This window comes from Sturnus vulgaris, chromosome 3, assembly GCF_052056855.1.
Source record: "Sturnus vulgaris isolate bStuVul1 chromosome 3, bStuVul1.hap1, whole genome shotgun sequence".
NCBI lineage: Eukaryota > Metazoa > Chordata > Aves > Passeriformes > Sturnidae > Sturnus > Sturnus vulgaris.
The window spans coordinates 111,652,614-111,671,114 of NC_142245.1; the positions used below are offsets into that span (position 1 = coordinate 111,652,614).

The 18,501-nt window shown below is 46.5% G+C and overlaps 1 protein-coding gene across 1 annotated transcript; it reads left to right on the top strand.

The window, feature by feature from the left end:
- The first annotated feature begins 1,223 nt into the window (after nt 1–1,223).
- Nucleotides 1,224–18,243, top strand: EFHC1 (EF-hand domain containing 1). Its single transcript, XM_014872909.2, has 11 exons — nt 1,224–1,363; nt 6,272–6,490; nt 8,137–8,424; nt 10,152–10,301; nt 11,341–11,533; nt 11,756–11,976; nt 12,665–12,805; nt 13,951–14,164; nt 14,513–14,660; nt 15,469–15,670; nt 17,741–18,243. The coding sequence occupies exons 1-11, from the start codon at nt 1,241–1,243 to the stop codon at nt 17,864–17,866; spliced, it is 2,025 nt and encodes a 674-aa protein (XP_014728395.1). The 5' UTR covers nt 1,224–1,240; the 3' UTR covers nt 17,867–18,243.
- The last annotated feature ends 258 nt before the right edge of the window (nt 18,244–18,501 follow it).

Here is an 18,501-nt window from a genome sequence, read left to right on the forward strand (position 1 = left end):
CTTTGCTGTCTTCTACATTCAGCTCTTCCAGCCCTGCTTGGCCTTCAGTCCATTATTTTCCTTTCTAAGCTCATCAGCCTCATTCTTTATCTCCCACCGTCTGCCTTTCTTCTCTCTCCCACACCGTGCTCAGACAGACAGTCTGGCTGCAATTCTCCCTGCTTAACTTCTGCTTACAAAACTCTCGGATCTGCCTCCTGCCCTTGAATCACAGCCTGGCTTGGCTGGTTGTACTGGTGATAAAGAGAACAAAGCAAAGGTGCACAAAAAAACCCTTATTTTTCATGGAATCGTGGAAGGTTTGGGTTGGAAGGATGTTCAGGATCGTCTCATTCCAACCCCCTTGCCATGGGCTAGGACACCTTCCACCAGACCAGGTTTCTCCCAAATCCTGTCCAACCTGGCCCTGAATGCTTCCAGGGATGAGGAATCCACTTTTTGTGGGGAATCCACAACTTCTGTAGGCAACAAATTCTGTTTTCCATGGTGCTGGACTTAGCTCTGTTTTCTCTCTTGCATTTGGGAGCAACTTTTGCACAACCACCTTTTCCTTGATGGTATCCCCAATGCTTCCTTTTGCCCCTTACTCCAGAGATAAAAAATCATGCTTGAAAGAGAGGAATTATATCAATGCTACATATGAAGAATACACTATTTCACAACTATAAGCATTTTTATACATGTATATATACATCAAAAACCAGCACAACCACTTCTGTTAAAATATTTCAGTCACTCCAGGTATGGATTTATCCCTTCACAGCTGCTCTTCACTCTGGGCACTGCACAAGGCAGGGAAAACTCCCCAAAAAGAAGCAGTCCAGATGCCGCCACCACCACCCATTTGGGAGGCCAAGATATTTTAACGTGAGGGGGTTATGAGGGGCTACGAGGAAGATATGAGGGAGCTCTGAGGGGGATATGAAAGGCTGTGAGTGGGATCCGAGCGGACTATGAGGGGCTGTGAGGAGAAAAATCCTTAATAAAACAGAATTAACCCTTTCCACGTGTTTTTTTCCACGCTGCGGGGGCCGCACTCCCCTCATAGGGGTGGGAGGGGCGGTCCGGCCCCTCAGAGCGCTCCCCGTTGCCATGGCGACCGCGCGCCCCCGCGGCGCTCACTGCGCAGGCGCGGGAAGAGAGGCGCGAAGAGCCCTGCGCATGCGCACTGAGCGTGCGGGCGGTTGCCGTGGAGACGCGTCTGTCGGGCCGGGCCCGGAGCGCCGCCGCTGCCGCCGCCATGAGCTCGGGGCCGGAGCCGGGGCCGGGGCCGGGGATGCGGACAGGGACAGGGACAGGGCCCTCGATCGGGCCCGGGCCGGAGCTGCCCTTCCTCCCCGGCTGCGCCATCAAGGACCCCACGGTGAGCGCGCCCGCCCACTGTACCCTCGCTGTAGCCCCTTCCCAAGGGAGGTTCCCGGATCAAAGTGGGCTGGCCTGGCGGGTGCCCCGTGAGAGGCGACTTCGGAAGGGGCTTCTGCACCTTCCCGCACACACTTCAGGTGGTACCTGGTATCCTCTGAAGACACTCTCTGGGAATCTGGTAGTCCCTCAGACCTTCCTCTGAATCCACGGGAGACTGGGGACCCCTAAACTCGACAATAGTCATAGAATTGTGGAATGGTTTGGGTTGGAAGACCTTAAATGGTTTGGGTTGCATGACCTTAAATACCATGTCATTCCACCTCCTGCCATGGGCAGGGACATCTTCCACTATCCCAGGTGGATCCAAGCCCCATCCAACCTGGCCTTGGACACTTCCACGGATCCAGGAGCATCCACAGCTTCTCTGGGCACCCTGTGCCAGGGTCTCACCACCCTCACAGGGAACAATTCCTTCCCGATATCCCATCTATCCCTGCCCTCTGGCAGTTGGAAGCTATTGCCCCTTGTCCTGTCCCTCCATCCCTTGTCCCCAGTCCCTCTCCAGCTGTCCTGGAGCCCCTTTAGTCTCCAGAAAGAGCTCCAAGGTGTCCCTGTAGACTTCTCCAAGGTGAAGGCCAGCTTCCCCCAGCTCTCCCAGCCTGGTTCCAGAGCATGGTTTCCTCTGGACTTGTTCCAACTTATCCCTGCTTTTCTTGTGTTTTGGGCTCCCAACATGAATGCAGCACTGCAGGTGGGGTTTCACAAGAGCAGAGTGGGACACACTTTCTTCAGGGAACATGTTACCCCCTGAACCCACACCAAGGGAACCTGCTGCTCCCTCAGATCACCCTGTAATTCCCCCAAGATGTCTGGTACCTCCTGCATTCTCCAAATATCCCTGAGACAATTTTGTGTCCTTTGAACCCATGTCCTGGGAACCTCAAACTCACCAGACCCTGGACGTGACCCCCAAAGAACTTGGTGCTCTGTAAACTCATTTGATGCTCCCCAGCAGATTTAATACCCACTTAACTCTCCCCCAGGGACCTGGTGTTCCTCAAAGCCACCAAATACCTGCTGGGCTCACTTCTGGGGGATCTGGATGCTCTGTACCCACCTGGTATCTCCTGATCCCACCCACAGCAGACCTGACCTGGTACTCCCATAATTCTTCCAATGTTATTGAGCATTGCAATCTGTTCCCAAGGGACCAAGTGTCCCTGAACTAACCTTCAACAGGACTTGGTACTTTTAATCTTCTCCCCAAGGAATCCATTGCATCATGTACCCATTTTATAACCCTGAATTTGTCCTGATAGCTTTGGAGAGAGACACACATACCCCTCCTACCCCTCATTTGTGAGCCTCATTTAAAATTCCAGAAGCTTTCTCCATGACTTCCGAGCTACTGTCTGCAAACTCCCCCCTTTGGATATTCAGTTCACCTGAATCCATCCCCCACAGTTCATGAGATATCCCAAGGGAAATCCCCAAACTTGCTTTACAGTCCTGAAACCTGATTCCCTCAGGAAAACTGCTGTTTCTCTGAACCATCTGAGTTTTCCCAAAGCAAAGTCTTCTGAACTGATACTGTCCTGAACCAAGTTCCTTAAATTCACCTGACACCTTCTCAACTGGATATACCCAGGAGAACCAATATTGATCAAACCTTGAGCATTCCTCCACTGGGAGTTAATCCCCCAAATCATCCCAATATAATTATTTCCTGGGCATAATTTATCTATTTTATAGATACACCTTGAAGTCACCAGTCTCACTGGCAATCAACACCTTCTTGATACTCCTTCCTCCAAAGCTCTGATACTTCCAAAACTGCTCTCCTGGTGTTGCCTGGAGAACTGAATCCTTGACAGTCCAGGTCTGGAACCTGATAACCTGATGAGAGAACTGGTATCTCACCACAGAACTGGTGCCATCACAGCTTCAAGAATCATCCTCAGGAAGTGACACACTCTCAGCTGCTCCCAGGTTCCCTGGAAGAAGCAGTCTCATCCTCATCCTCTGCACCTGATACCTGAATGAGGAAGCAACCTCTCCTTTTCCCCATCCAATTGTCCAGGCCCTAAGGACCTGATAACCCCAAATCCTCCCAACGTCCTCCTGAGGAAGTGGTGCCACAGAGAACTGATGCTTCCATTTGTTTCTCTGATACACTAAAAAAGTCACACAAAAAGCCAAATAATGGGTTGTTTCATGCCTGATTTGGGCACATGAGGGATTTACTCCTTGGAGAGCATCTTTAGCAGAAAATATTCCTGGCTGTATTTACCTTTGTATATGAAAATTACTCGTCACAGAATCATGGAATGGTTTGGGTTGGAAGGGACCTTAAAGATCATCTTGTCATGGGCAGGGACACCTTCCACAGACCAGATTGGTCCAAGCCCATCCAACCAATGGTCTAAAATCAGTGACAACTGAGTTTTCCAATAGTAAATAGAGTAAATTACTCATAACAAATAATCATTCGATAATAAAGGCTGTATCAGAATTATTATTATCAGATAATAAAATTTCCTTGAAATAATTTGTAACATCTTGAAAATCTGCAGTTTTCCAGTCCATAAAACTGGAATTACAATACTTGGTTTCCAAGTGAATGCTGAGAAGTTCTGAAGGAAACCTCTGTTTTCAAATAAAATGTTGTTACTGCTTAGTGCTCATGGGACAGGGAATCAGACACTGGGAGAGGGAACAGTGTTTGTGTGAAGTGTTACAGACTTGGCAAAAAGAAGGACTTAATTCAGTGGAATTTCTTCAAATAAACACTGGCAGCAGCTGAGATTAGAAGTTTACATTCTGGGCTTTCCCTTTTAAATTTGTATTAGTCACCTGATCCTGGGAGATGTTATCTGGCATCCAGGCCCACTTTGGGAGAGCTTGTACACTCAGGAGCCTTATGAACAACGAGGTGCTTTCTTTAGGCAACTGTGGGCTCTTTAAAGCCTGTACACTTCTAGCAAACATTGATATTGCTCAAATTAGAGACAAACTTCCTGGTTTTCCTTGAATATTTTTCCCACAGCTTTCCCTTGGTATTTATTCAACTGAAGGAAGTGGCAGTTCTGTGGAGCTTTATAAGATGTTCTGCAAAAATGTCTTCAGACAAATCTTTTCACCTGTTTTCCTTACTGCTCTCTCCATTGCAAGATCTATAGTAGCAGTTTAAAGAAAAAACAGGGAATTATGTGGAATTCAAGTGGGGCCTTGAAGGTATAAATAAGATTAGAGGCTTAACCATGAGGGGTGAGTGAGGGGGTGGAGAAGAAGCAGTTTGCATGCCTGAGGTTGGACTGACTGCAAGCTTGGGGCTGGAAAAGGAGCTGGCGCTTGTTCTCTCAGCACGAGAAATGCTTACAACTCCGTTTTACTTGGCAAAAGTCAAGAGGTTTTATTATCAGGGACTCATAATTTCCCCTGCTTTTTCTGGAGCTTTAAGTGTTGAAATCCCAGTGGGAGCAGGCAGGCTCTGGGAGTGCAGGTGAGGTGCCACGTGTGGTGGAGTGTGCAGCAAGTGCAGTAGTTGGATGTCACTCAGACCTGACCCTGCTCTTCCGTGGTGGCTGACAGGGATCAGGTCCTGTGCACAGCCCTGATTGAATGCAGCCCTGGGAGAAGGATTTGGGGCTGCTGATGGATTAGAGAGGCTGGGACCCAGAAACCCCCACTATGTGCTGGGCTGATCCCCCAGTGTGGGCAGCAGGGGAGGGGGCAGTTCTGCCCCTCTGCCCCACTCAGGTGAGACCCCACCTGCAGAGCTGCCTCCAGTTCTGGTGTCCTCAGCATAAGGAGCATAAGGAGCATAAGGAGCATCATGGAGCTGCTGGAGAAAATCCAGAGGAGGCTACAGAGATGCTCCAAGAGCTGGAGCCCCTCTGCTCTGGAGCCAGGCTGGGAGAGCTGGGGGTGTTCACCTGGAGAAGAGAAGGATCCAGGGAAAGCTCAGAGCCCCTTCCAGAGCCTAAAGGGGTTTCATGAAAGATGGGACAGACTTTTTAGCAGGGCTTGTAGCAGTAGGACAAGGGATGATGGTTTTAAACTCAAAGAGGCTTAATTGAGATTAGATATGAGGAAGAAGTCTTTTACAAAAGGGTGGTGAGGCCTGGCACAGGTTTCCCAGAGCAGCCATGGCTGCTTCATCCCTGCAAGTGTCCAAGGCTGGGCTGGATGGGGCTTGGAGCAACCTGGGATAGTGGAAGGTGTCCCTGTCCAAGGCAGGGGGTGGAACTGGATAACCTTGAATGTCCCTTCCAACCAAAATTCTTCTATGAGTCCATGAATGTGTGGAGACGTGATAAAACAACTAATGTGCCTTTGTACATTTCATAATTGCAGTTCTATGATCATGATATGCTTTGATTTAACCAAGCAAAGAAAATCCTGTATCATGCCCGGGAGAGGGTTAAGAAAATAAATAACAATGGAATACACAGAGGGTGCACAACAGTGAAGGGAGCACCATAAGGCAGTAACTGAAGTCCCATGGTGCTCTGTACTGCTGACAAATAGGGTAGGGAACAAAGAGCTGGTGAGATAAATACCAGGGCAGATAAAGTGCTGACACACTGTTCTAGGCACTGAGTATGGTGTCAGTCAGGAAATTCAGTGATTTAAGTTCTTCCGGAGTCTGTGGCAGTGCAAGGATCTGATTTCACTCTCGTGCTTTGTACACCCACCACTCACTGTTCTTTCCACTTCCCTGATATAAATACAAAATCTGATTTTAAATAACTACTGCAGTAGTTTATAATAAAATGTTGGGGATGTGTGTGGGAGGAGACATTCTTGATATTGCACTCTCTTACTGGGTTTTTTTTTTGTCTTTCCAGTAGCTGTATCTGCTAAATTCATGCAGTATTTTGATAGCTGGGTTTCCTTCCAACAGAAAACATCTTTTCATCGGAACCAGACACTGGACTTCAAAAATGGATATGCCTTTTCCCGGCTGCCAAGAGAGGGGGTTGGTGGGACACTCTTTGCAAATCAGCTCTCTCAAGATGAATTAGACGATTTATGCACCAAGGGAACCACACTGACCTATGGGCAAGTCAAGAGGTCTGCACCTTCCCCCTTCACTCCAGCATTCGTGGCTTATGACAAAAAGGTAAAAAGAAGCTGATCCCAGGAATATCGCTGGCCAAATTCGGAGACATAAACAGTCAGCTCCAGAGTTCACGGGACTGCATACAGCAGTTTTCAGATGCCAGAGCCCTTAGTCAGAGACAGCTGAATCCCAGGCTGAAAGAGGCTTTCTTTGCTCGGGAGGAGGATTATAACACGTAAAGGGTGTAAGACATTCCCTGCAAGTTACACTCGAGCATTTCCAGCAGATGTTGGAAAAGAGGTTTTATTAGCTCTGGAAAGCTCCAGTTTATAAGCATTGCTCTGTAAACCACAGCCTGGAGTTTTGTGTTTCCAAAACTATATTGAGGTTGTAATTGAGCTTTAACTGGAAAAGTCAGTCTGCAGAGGGAACCCTGGCAGCCTGTTTGACCGTGGTCTACCTATGCATGCTTGCATTGGTCCCCACAGCGTGTCACAACCTGAACTGCTCCATTAGTGCTTCCCATGTTCCCATCTTGGTGATCATATCAGAGTGGGTGGTGGCTCTGTGTCTGCTCAGAGCAGTCCTGAGCTGACCCTTGGTTTTCAGTGTGCCAATGGGCCAAGCTGCAGCCCACAGCGTGGATGGAGCAGCTGCTGCAGTGGGAGCTGCAGGGCTCTGGAGCTCAGCACGTGCAGGCTCCCCACGCTGCCAGCCCTGCCAGAGCAGTCTGCAGGCAGCCAGCCCTCAGCCTGGCTGTGACACAGCCTGGGGAACAGATGTGCTCTGTTAATTGCTGAGGCTGTTCCTTCAGAGTAATGTAGATGTTGCTGTTTAATCTGTCAGGTCCTTCTATGCCCCTTCCTTCAAGCCACAGGAGCAGCAGGGGCCCCAGTGCTGCTGGAGATGTCACAGTCCCTTGTGGGGCACTTTGCTGACTAATAAGAACTTGCTAGCTATATAATCTCTTAATTATCCAGGTCTCTGGGCTGATCTAGGCTGGGCATGCAAGGCCTGATTGGCCACCTGCATCTTCTTAGGGGCATTGAATTACCTTGGAGGGAATATTCCTCCTACTTCTGCCAAGCAGAGGGACTGGCTGATTAGTTTCCTTGTTTCCCCAGCACAAATCATTTTTTTCTGTCAGTGCTGAATAGATGTGACTTCAGATCATGGAAAGGGACCTTCAAGATCGTCTTCCAGCCTCCTTGCCATGGCTAGGGACACCTTCCACTAGACCAGGTTGTTCAGAGCCCCTCCAGCCTGGCCTTAAAATGATGACCCCTTTCAGATTTTAAGATCCTCAGATGGGGTTGAACAGTTTACTAAAATCTGTGGATAACTTCCCTAAATCAGTCCTGTAAATAAATAGCCATGTGTGTCAGTAATGTAGAGTACTGTCAGCAGCCAAGCACCTGGCAGTAGGTGAAACAGCAGGTGATCAAAAAGTAGGGAAAAGGCTGTATTTTTACACTTGTCTCAGGCACACCAAATTTGTAAAAGGCACATATTGATAAAAGCCCTCCTGCTGCCTCTGCTGTCACTCACAGATTAGGCCACAGTTGTCTTTGAAGATTTTTAGAATCTAATCCAGTAATTTTACACCACCAAAGCAAATTATAAATAAATTATATACCATGATAGACTAATTACAGTCTTCAAATTGTTTCTTTCTCTCTCCCTTTGCTGTGTTGTCCCTTGGGCAGGTTTTGAAGTTTGATGCCTACTTCATGGAGGAAGTTGCTATGTCTCCAGAGGAGAATTACCGGATCCGCCAAGTGGGGCTCTACTACTACCTGGAAGATGACAGCATGTGCATCATCGAGCCTAAGGTGAAGAACTCGGGTCTGCTTCAAGGCAAACTCATGAAACGCCACCGGGTGCCCAAGAATGAGCAGGGGGATTATTACCACTGGAAGGATCTGAACCTGGGCATCGACCTCACCATCTACGGCCGGACATACCGCCTGGTCAACTGCGACTGCTTCACCAAGGTGTGTTGTGGGCACAGCACAGAAAGACTCCTGGCAATTGCAGGGGTCTTTAAATTTTAATTACCTGTTAGAGTCCAGCAGTTTGCAGCTGTAGCTTTTTTGTGATATGGGTGCTCGCAGTCTTTCATTTTGCTTTTCGTGTAGATTTCTTTCTTCAAGCTGAAGGGGAGTTTAGGGTGTGACATCTGCCTGAGGGCAAGTCAACTTCTCAGTATTTTTGCCCCAGGACTGATAGGAGTCCATAATTTGTCCTGAGGACTTCTCTTTACAATACAAATGCTAAGTTCATATCTGGGCAGTTTAACAGCTTGGAGTCCAGATGAAAAGTTGTGCATACATGAGAGGGAAATTAGTGATCCTGACTCTTTTCTGATTTAATATTCCTCTGTTAGGAACAGTGGAAAGGAATACAAGCAGTAACTCTGCATCCACATCCACAGCCAAACCATGATCCATGGGTTGAGAATCATGGTATGAATTGACCTTTCTAAGAAAGCTTACTCATTGCCTGCTTTTCTATTTCTGGCTATTTCTGTGCCAGTAAATGAGATAATAACGATCCAATACCAAGAAATAAGAATTACCAGTACGCTGGTATCTGATAGATTGTGCCCAGTAAAATCTCAGCCCGGGTCAGCTACTATTCTTCCAGGCCAGAAGTTAGACTGCTCCAGAGGCCACTCCCAATAGATGAGTTACATTCAGTCAACCTGTCCTGGAGGCTGGGAGAGTTTAGGTCCAGGATCTTCCTTGTCAGTTGGCCTCAGTGCCCAGGAATGTTCCCAAGCATGTATAATATATTGGTATAAATGTGGCTGTGGGGCCAGCTCTGCTGCATCTAGGTGACTGTTCAAGTCAGTCCACATCAAAGAAAGAACAGATCCTCATGTTAATATTGATGGAGAACATGGAATGAGCTAGGTGGGTCTACATCTCAAGGCCAATAGTGTATTTATCATTTATTGACATCTTCCAGACCAGAAAATAGTGAGTCTGAAAGTGTGAACCTGCCTTGTGAGTCTCCAGGGGGATCTGATATTCCTGTGGGAGATGTTTGCATAGGTACTTCCTGGGCTGAATGTTTTCATGGACCTTTTCCCAAAGCCAAAAGGGGAACAAGTCCTTTGATTTCAGATGTTGTTTTTGGTGACTGGTGCAAGTCCAAGAGTAACACCCTGGATTTTGTTCATGGTCCAAGGTAAGCAAAAAATCTCTTTATAAACAAGCAGATTGCACACTTTGGAAAACTACTCCTGAAAGATGGAATGAAGCTGCCATTGACATATATCCTTGTGTCTGTAGGGTATTGATGTGGGTAACACTAGTTTCTTCTAACTGTCTGACACAGCCCTAAGTTCTTGCAAATTCAGGCTGACTACATCTGTGTTTATACAGCAATTTCATCTTTTTCATTTACATGAAAGAGACCAACTGACAGTTATCTTCCATTTAAAGCCCTAAGGCCAGGGAAGACTGTGCTCAAGTGAAATCTGAGTTAGGATGTTCAGGACAGGACTGCTCTGATCAATTAAAGTGTAAGCAAAGAAAAGAAGCAGCTTAAACAAATATATTTGTCATCTGTTTTATTTTGCTGTTGCTGTAGAATTCTCTGTGAGAAGTGAACTTGCAGAATTCTGACCTCACTCATCCCAGCCCCCCTGTAACCTCTAGTCACCTCTTACCTTCAGAACTCCTGGCAGCACTAACACCTCAGATGACCTTCCTAGGTGTTCCTGGAGAGCCAAGGAATTGTAGTGAACCCTCCAGAGGAACTGGTTTCAGATCCTTACACAGAACAGCGTCGGATGCCTTTCCAAAAACCCATCGTGCCTGCTAGTCCTGACCCCTTCAGGCAGTTTCTGACCTATGACACAAAGGTGAGAGAGCTGGGGATTACCCAAATTATTGCATAGTTACCCACATCACACTGGTGATGGCTCCAGTCCTATGTCCTGGTCTGGGCCCTTCACTTTAGGAAAGATATTGAGGGTCTGGAGTGTGTCCAGGGAAGGGGCTGGAGCACCAGGAGCAGCTGAGGGAGCTCAGCCTGGAGAAAAGGAGGCTCAGGGGGGACCTTCTGGCTCTGCACAACTCCCTGACAGGAAGGGACAGTCAGGTGGGGGTCAGTATCTTCCAGGCAAGCAGAGACAGGACTGGAAATGACCTTAAGTTGTCAAGGGGAGGTTTAGGTTGAATTATGAAGAATTTCTTCACAGGAAGGGTGATTAGACATTGCAACAGGCTGCCCAGGGATGTTTGGAGTCCCCATCTCTGGAGATGTCCAAGGAATGACTGGACAAGGCACTCAGTGCTCTGGGCTGGGTGACAAGGTGGAAGTCAGTCAGAGGTTGGATGCAATGATCTTCCAACCTAAAAGATTCTGTGATTACAGTGAATTTGTGCTGTTGAAACCCAGGTCTTGTATCTGCAACCTCACTCATTCTAAATTGTCTCAGTCTGCTGAAAAGATTCCAGATTTGCTCCTTTCTTGGCTTTAGTGAGAAACAAAACCTTTTATGTTTTTTTTCTGGGCTTTGTGCCTTGTAAACAGCTTCTCTTTGGATTGCAGAGCCTGTGCTCAATATCATCCATTAGTCTCTTGCTTTCTGTTGGGATGAGATAAGCCACCTGCCTCTGGAATTTAGCAGCCAGATGCAGTTCTATTAGGAATGGTCTTATTGCATCCACTTCTCTCCTCCCCCAAAATATTGATGCCAGGTGCCAGAGCAGACAATTTCAGACAGAATTTCAGACAATGCCCCTTGCTCTGACTGAATTCTCCCTGTGTCTCTCCTGCCTCTTCAGGAGCTGAACCTTGGGGAACTCTCGAGCATCTCAATGTGATGAGTTTTGATTTCTGCAGCACCAAAAGATGATTCTGATCCATGTTTGTCTGCTTGTTTTCCTCCACTCCAGGTGCTTCGCTTCTATGCCATATGGGATGACACCAACTGTGCCTTTGGTGATCACCATCCCTGCATCATCCATTACTTCTTGGCAGATGACACAGTGGAGGTTCGAGAAGTCCACAAGAGAAATGATGGGAGAGATCCATTCCCGGTACTGATGAGACGCCAGCGCTTGCCCAAAATCTTTGTGGACAAGAACAGTAAGATTGGCACATCCATCTGTGCTAAGGTGTCATTATTTCATGGTCAAAAAAAGTTCTTCAAATGGTTGCTAAATTCTTTATCTTTTTGGGAACAGTGGCAGGACAGCACAGCATCTCGCTGTAGCTATTTATACACCTTACCTTTATAAACCTTTTCACTAGGAAATGTTAACATCTCCCTGATTAATTTATTTTTTCCTTCTGCTCCTTTGTCCTTAGAGAACTTCCCAAGCTGTGTGCTGGAGATCACTGACCACGAGGTACAAGAGTGGTACTCACCCAAAGATTTTGGTATAGGCAAAACTGTCACCCTCCTTGGACGCACCTTCTTAATCTATGATTGTGACAAGTTCACCCAGGACTTCTATCGTGAAAAATATGGCATCACAGACTTCCAGCCAGTGGATGTAAATAAGAAACCACTTGAAAAAGTTCCACAGGTACTGCAAACAATTTCTCAAAAGGAGGGAGGAAAGGAAGCAGTTGGTGTAAGCTCTTATAGTAGAGGTTCAGCTTAATAAAAACCTGTAGAAAACAAGTTCAGCTTGAAGAAAAAAAATCAAGTAACATGAAAAAGACAAGGCAAGAAGGGTCATAATCAATATAAAAATGAAAGCCTGGCTGCACTTATACTACTGAACTTTCCCTTACTCTCCAAAACAGTGTTTCCAAATCCAAACTGCCTACTGGGGATGGTCATAGGCCTTGTTACCTCCCAAACTGAGCCTAGAAATGATTTGGAGTTGTGGCTTAGACCACAGGCATGATGGGGATTAGGTCACCAGTGTAACCATTTGATAGCTGAGTTCCTGTGCATGGGAAGGTTTAATTGGAACTGGATGTTTTTAAGGTCCTTTTCAACCCAAACCATTCTATGGTTCTTTAATATAGCCATAACTCTTAATTCAGAGAAATTACCTGTCTTTCTGAGTTTCAGATTTGCCTAATCCCCTTATATTTTCATTAAATACAACACGTGGCCAGGCTGGTATCATCCATCTCTACTGAGCTCTTGCTACCTGGTGTCAGAATATTTCCTTCCAAATCTGATGGGCTTTGCTAAGTCTCGTAAACTTTGTCTTGTTCTTAGTTGCAGCTGTTTATGGTTGATATCTCCTCTGGATGCAGGTAATTCCTCCCTATAATGGTTTTGGCATCCCTGAAGACTCTCTCCAGAACTGCCTTAGTCTGTTTCCAAAGCCTCCACGGAAAGATATCATTAAGATGCTGGAGAATAATCTCAAGGTCCTGCGGTACCAGGTGGCCCTGGTGAGTGTTTTTCTTGGTGGAATAGTGCCAGGAGGATGGGAGGAGCAGACAAGGCTGTTGGCAAACTCTCCTTTGTGCCAGTGGGAAAAGAGAGCTCCCTGAGCCAGCACGAGTATCCCTAGGGGGATGCAATGGGGTTATTGTGTGCTTGCTGTGACAACTGGCAGCTCCCAAAACTAGAAGAAAAAAAAAAAAAAAAAGGCCAGAAAGTACAAATCAGACCTGCTACAAACCCACAGCCATTTATGGAAAAACTCCCTCTGCCACTGCTACATGACAGATGGCCCCAGCTGAAGCAGCCTGCCCTGGGCACTGTGCCTCTGCCTGCCTGCCACCACTGCCACCAGCCAGAGCTTGATGTCTCTGCTGCTGCCTCCAGCCCCTGTCCTTCTCCAGGCTAGTCCTGCATGCAGCAAGGAGCTGTCCTAGCAGAGCAGCCAAGTGCCTGTAGAAACTGGAAAATCCATGAGAATGGTGTTTTCCACCCACAGCAGCACGCAGGCCCTGGCCTTTGTGCCAGCTTTACAGCTGGTTTATGCAAGGAGCCTCTGGCTCATCCAGCAGCAGCGATGGCATTTCCTGTGCTGCCTTGTGCCTGCCCTCTCCAAACACTCCGGGTGGATAAGGGCTGGTTTCTTTTTCCTATTGTGCAGGAGTTCCCTAAAGGTCACAGCTGAGGAGTTAAGATCCACTCAGCTTTAAACTCAGCAAGTAAACCCTCTGGTGTGTCAGGGGAGTGACTTCCTGTGACTAAGGGCTGAAGCAGCACCAGCCTCTCTCAGGCACTCAGCATAATGAAAAATGTAATTTAAATATGAATTTTACAGCCTCTCTGGGATGAATCATCCCATATAGGATATTCCTTTCTCTCGGATTACTCAGGCTGTGGAAACACTGAATATACTTGGTAACTTCAGCCCAAATTCTGCTTCAGTGGCTTGAGTAAAGCAAGTAACCTTTGAAATTCAGATCCTAAGTGCTGTCTAGTGCTTTGTTACGCTATGTCAGCACATCAAGTGCTTTGTTTAGTCAGCTACAAAAAAAGCTCTGGGTGCTTATGAGTGGGTTGCTAGATACTCCTAACACCCCAGGCAAGGGAAAGCTGGTTCAAATGCTCTGTTCCAAACCTGCTACCCTTGCTCTAGGAATCACCAGTGCCTGAGGACAAAAATCGTCGTTTCATCCTCTCTTATTTCCTCTCTGATGACACTATCAGCATCTATGAGCCTCCAGTCAAAAACTCTGGCATTCTTGGAGGCAAATACTTAAAAAGGACCAAAGTTACCAAGCCAGGGTCGACTCCAGAGAATCCCATATACTATGAGCCCTCTGACTTCACCATCGGTTCTACAGTTGAAGGTAAAACCCAGCCTGGATTTATAATACTCTGCTCTGATGTGTCATTTATTGCATGGACAGTGCATATATAATCACTTCCTTCACTTGAAAGATCTGCTGCTTCTTCTGGTCACATTTGAGTTTCCAGATTAGCAGCTGGTCTACATTGTTACATCTTTGTTACTGTCAGTGTTTGAACCTTTCAATCAGTGAAATTATTCTTACTTCAAGAAGTGAAACAAGTAGCAGAGCTGGCTCAAAGCTGAGCCCAGGCACAGGAGAGGAATCCTGCTCCCTCCTGGATGAAGAAACTACTTTAACCCATGCTAAAACACAGGTAACATGAATTCTTTATTGCTTCTTCCCCAGTGTTTGGCCACAGGTTTGTTATCACTGACGCTGATGAATATGTGCTTAATTATTTGGAGAGAAATGCAGAGAGTTTCCCTGCAGCAACAGTGCAATCCATAAGGGATCATTTCCTCCCACGGAAGGTGGTAGTGGAGACTACCAGCAGGTAGGCTACAAAGAATGGGGTGGTGAGGCTGAATAAGACTAAGGTTGACATCTAAGGGCATTTTCTGCAGCCTCTCTGGGCTCCAGCCTCCTGCTCTGCTGGTGCTTCTGCTCCAAGAGGCTGTTTGGGCACATTCAGAGGGTGTGAAGTCTGTACAGTAAAATGTTGTGGCTGCTGCTGGCCCCCAAAACCTCCTGGGACGGCTCTGACTCAGCAGCAGAGACAGAGAAGTGGTCACAGCACCAAGCCTGAGTTCAAGAAGTGTTTGGACTTCCAGCCAAAATCATAGAATCACAAAATGGCTTGGGTTGGAAGGACCTTAAAGATAAGCTCAGTCTAACTCCTGTCATGGGCAGGGACACCTTCCACTATCCCAGGATGCTCCAAGCCCTGTCCAACCTGATATTAAACACTTCCAGGGATGGGGGACACATCTTTTCCCAAAAAGCCTCAGTTCACTGTAACAGATGCTGCCAACTTGAGCTGCTTGGTGGTTGCAGGCTCAGCCGGTGGTGGTGGTGCCCTTTTCTAGGGCATTTATTCCTTCTTTGCTTATCAGCCCATCAGAGCCTAGACCACATCCTCCTTTTAGCTGTCTGGACCCAGTTTGTGTGACCCAGTAACAGCCTTGTTACCTCAGAACATGGTTTAGAGGCAGTTATATTGTGGCTCTGGTCGAAACTCAAGTTTTCCACAGTTTCTGACACTGTGGAGCACACAGGGAAATGCTCCTTTTTCACTCAAGTGTCACAGCAAGACTGCCAAAATAAGTTTTTGCATGAAATCCTGTTATTCTTTTTTTCTGCAGTGGCATCCCCAAGAAGGACCTGGATGATTTAATTGTGGAGGTTCAGAAAGAACTGAAGCTCCAGGAGCCCTTCAACACCAGGCAGTTTCATGAAGCATTTCATCATTTTGACAAGGAGGGCTCTGGCTTCCTGGATAAAGCAAGATTTTTAAATGTTTGTGACAGGTTCCACGTGCCAACCAGCACCATTCTTCTTAAAAAGGTCAGAGGGAAGGGGTGCTGTGCATGTGGAGTTCCCCTCCTATGGCTCTTCCAAAAGATCTCTTCTAAAAACCAGCTTTAACCAGCTGCTCTAGCCTTCCAAAGGGGAACAAACTCAAAAAAAGGGCAAGAGAGTCCCAGTTTAGAAAAACTTCTGAGCTATTGGACTGAGCCTGTGTCTTAGAGGAGATAATAATTGCTGTCCTCCAAAGAAGGAAAAAATGTTATCCAGGTTGCCCCCCAATGTTTGGCTGCACTGTAATGTGTGAAAGTTTCTGCTGGTTCACGTCTTGGATGAGTAGAAGAGGTTGTGTATCATATAGAGATCAGGAATCATGACAAAAATCAGGCATAGGGTCCTTGGAGTGTCTGTGATGGCTTAAGCACAGCTGGGATTGAGTAGAGGTGACACTGAAGTGTCCAAGGAATGTGCCTTAGGAAAGCTTAGAGACATTCTAGATTTAACAGCAACTGAACTTAAGGTCTAAGGACTAAGTATTTTCCCCTCTAAAAAATATTCTTATTAGTAACATTAACATTAACATTAACATTATTATTTATTATTATTTTAGAATCATAATGCCCTTGTTAACACTTGTTGGGCACTATGAGCAACAAAAAGCACATGGACATCACAGTCTGCAGAGCAGAAAATGTGAGAGAAACTGAGGGGAAAAAATCCTGCAGTGAGGATGGAGGAGGATCCTTTCAGGAATATGACTGACAAGGATGTTTCCTCAGCATCATGTGATAGGCAGTGAATTAAGGCCAGTAAAGGGACACTCAGACTTTAGAGAAATCTAGAAACCAGAGGGAGTTATTTCCCCCTCTAAAATAAAAACTTTTCTAAAGCAGGCAGCTGTGAGCATCACAGCCATGGTTAGCAAGGTGCATGGGCAGGGGATTTGTGCCTCTGAATGTGGGATGAATAAAGGCCACGACAAGCACCCAGGGCTTTGCTGTACCAGATCTCATCAGAGCTCACTCTGCCCCAAGGAATTTACAGCGTGGTGACAATCCCTGCTCCACTCTGAGAGTGGGAGAGAAGTAACACTCCTAAAATTATGTGGAGAACCTGTAACAAATGGAAGCTAAACTCCCACGTGTGAGCCACAGTCTAGGACCTGTGCACTAGAAACATCCATCTCCTCTCCTGAAATCTTAATCCCAGTGTTCCCAGAGCCCTGGGAAGAGTGGCAGGGCTATAAATTAAACATATGGCAGAGAGTTCACTGCCTGCAGAGGAGCACAGCTGTCAGTCACAGAAGCAAACCCCAGACAGAGAATCTGTCTCCAGGCGACAAGGGGAAGAAGAATCCTTTCAAGGAATTGTGATATGAGACCTTTTCCATCTCTCTGGGTGTCAGAAGGAGATTAGTTATGCAATTAAAGAAACAAAAGCCTTCTTTCTTCCCCTGAAGCACACAAAGGCTGTGGCTCTGTAACACAATGCAGGGTCAGGCACAGACACCAGAACTGGCTCATTAGCGGGGCTGTCACCAAGCTCAATTATCTGTGTCTCCCCTTTATGCTATGTGCACACACCAAAGTGACACCAGGGAACAGTGGCTGCTCACATATACTGCCCCCACCCCACTTTTGGTAGGGATTTCTGCAAGATTTCCCGTGGCCCATCCCAGTCTGTGGCCATGCTTTGTATTTTTGTGCCACTCTGGTGAGGCCCAGAAGGAAATCAGAATTAAACTCAAACACTTGAACTCTTCTCCTTGCATAGATTAGTGTCATCTATAGCATGGCATTCAAGGTTAGACTTGAACATTTAAATCATCAAGTCCAACCTTTACATCATCGAGTTCAATCCTTAAATGGTTGGACTTGATGATCTAAAGGTTGGACTCGATGATCTTGTAGGTCTTTTCAGTCCTTAATGCTTCCCGGATTCCAAGTTTACCTGTGATTCAGGACTACCAGGATGGGGATATCCACATGGGGGAATAACACCTGCTCTGTCACACAAGGGGAACTCTGGACACTTTCCCCTAAAAACAACCCAAATTTTGCAGTTTTTTCCAACTCCTGATGGTGTTTCCTGTGTTTTTTGTCCCCACAGCTGATTGATTACTGTTCCTGTGATGAAGACAAGGTAAATTACCGTGAGTTCCTTCTAGCCTTCCCTAGTGATCTCTTCCCAGAAGCCGAAGGACAGGACCAGCAATTGAATTCTCAACTGACTTGAAGATATTGTACTTCAAAAAGGATGTTCTGGTTTTCACCCTTGCTTCATTCTCTCCCTCCACCTTTTGCAGACCCAGCTGATTCCAACCTCATGTTAACTTTTATTCTTCCTAACTTCTCCCTGCCCTTTTAGCCACGCCCAAACTCAAACTCACAACTGCTGGATGTTGAAATGAAACTTACAGGAGACAAAAAAATAATTCTGAGCACCAAAGTCAGGTTCTTCTATTGTTTCTCAACCTTTTAGTGCAGTACTTTAGAGAGCTAAAGCTCTCTGGAGCCTGGAGTGAAAACCACTCAGATGGGCTTTTCACCTTCAAGTAGTGAAGACTGCCAGTTTGTTATTAAAATTGCAATAAAATTGCAGTTGCTATAAAAGTATTTAAAAGTCTATTTTGAATGGAATGACTGGAATAGCTAAGAATTAAAATAAGGGTGGGGGGAGGAAACCCACAAATTGTGATTCTAGATCTACTCAAAATAGGGTGATGGTGGGGAGTTTAGTTATCTGGAGGTAACAGGGTAACACAAATCTGCTGACAGCAGCTCTGTAATTTCTAACAAGAAGTTGGGAGAATGTTTTTAGGACTGAGATGCCATCTAAACCCACCTCATCCACCTGTCACCTCACCACAG

Excerpts from the sequence above, each read along its gene's own strand:
- EFHC1 (XM_014872909.2), top strand. The coding sequence starts at position 1,241 with ATGAGCTCGGGGCCGGAGCCGGGGCCGGGGCCGGGGATGCGGACAGGG. Across the intron at positions 1,364-6,271 it reads GCGCCATCAAGGACCCCACG|AAAACATCTTTTCATCGGAA; the intron begins GTGAGCGCGCCC and ends TCCTTCCAACAG. Across the intron at positions 14,165-14,512 it reads CATCGGTTCTACAGTTGAAG|TGTTTGGCCACAGGTTTGTT; the intron begins GTAAAACCCAGC and ends CTTCTTCCCCAG.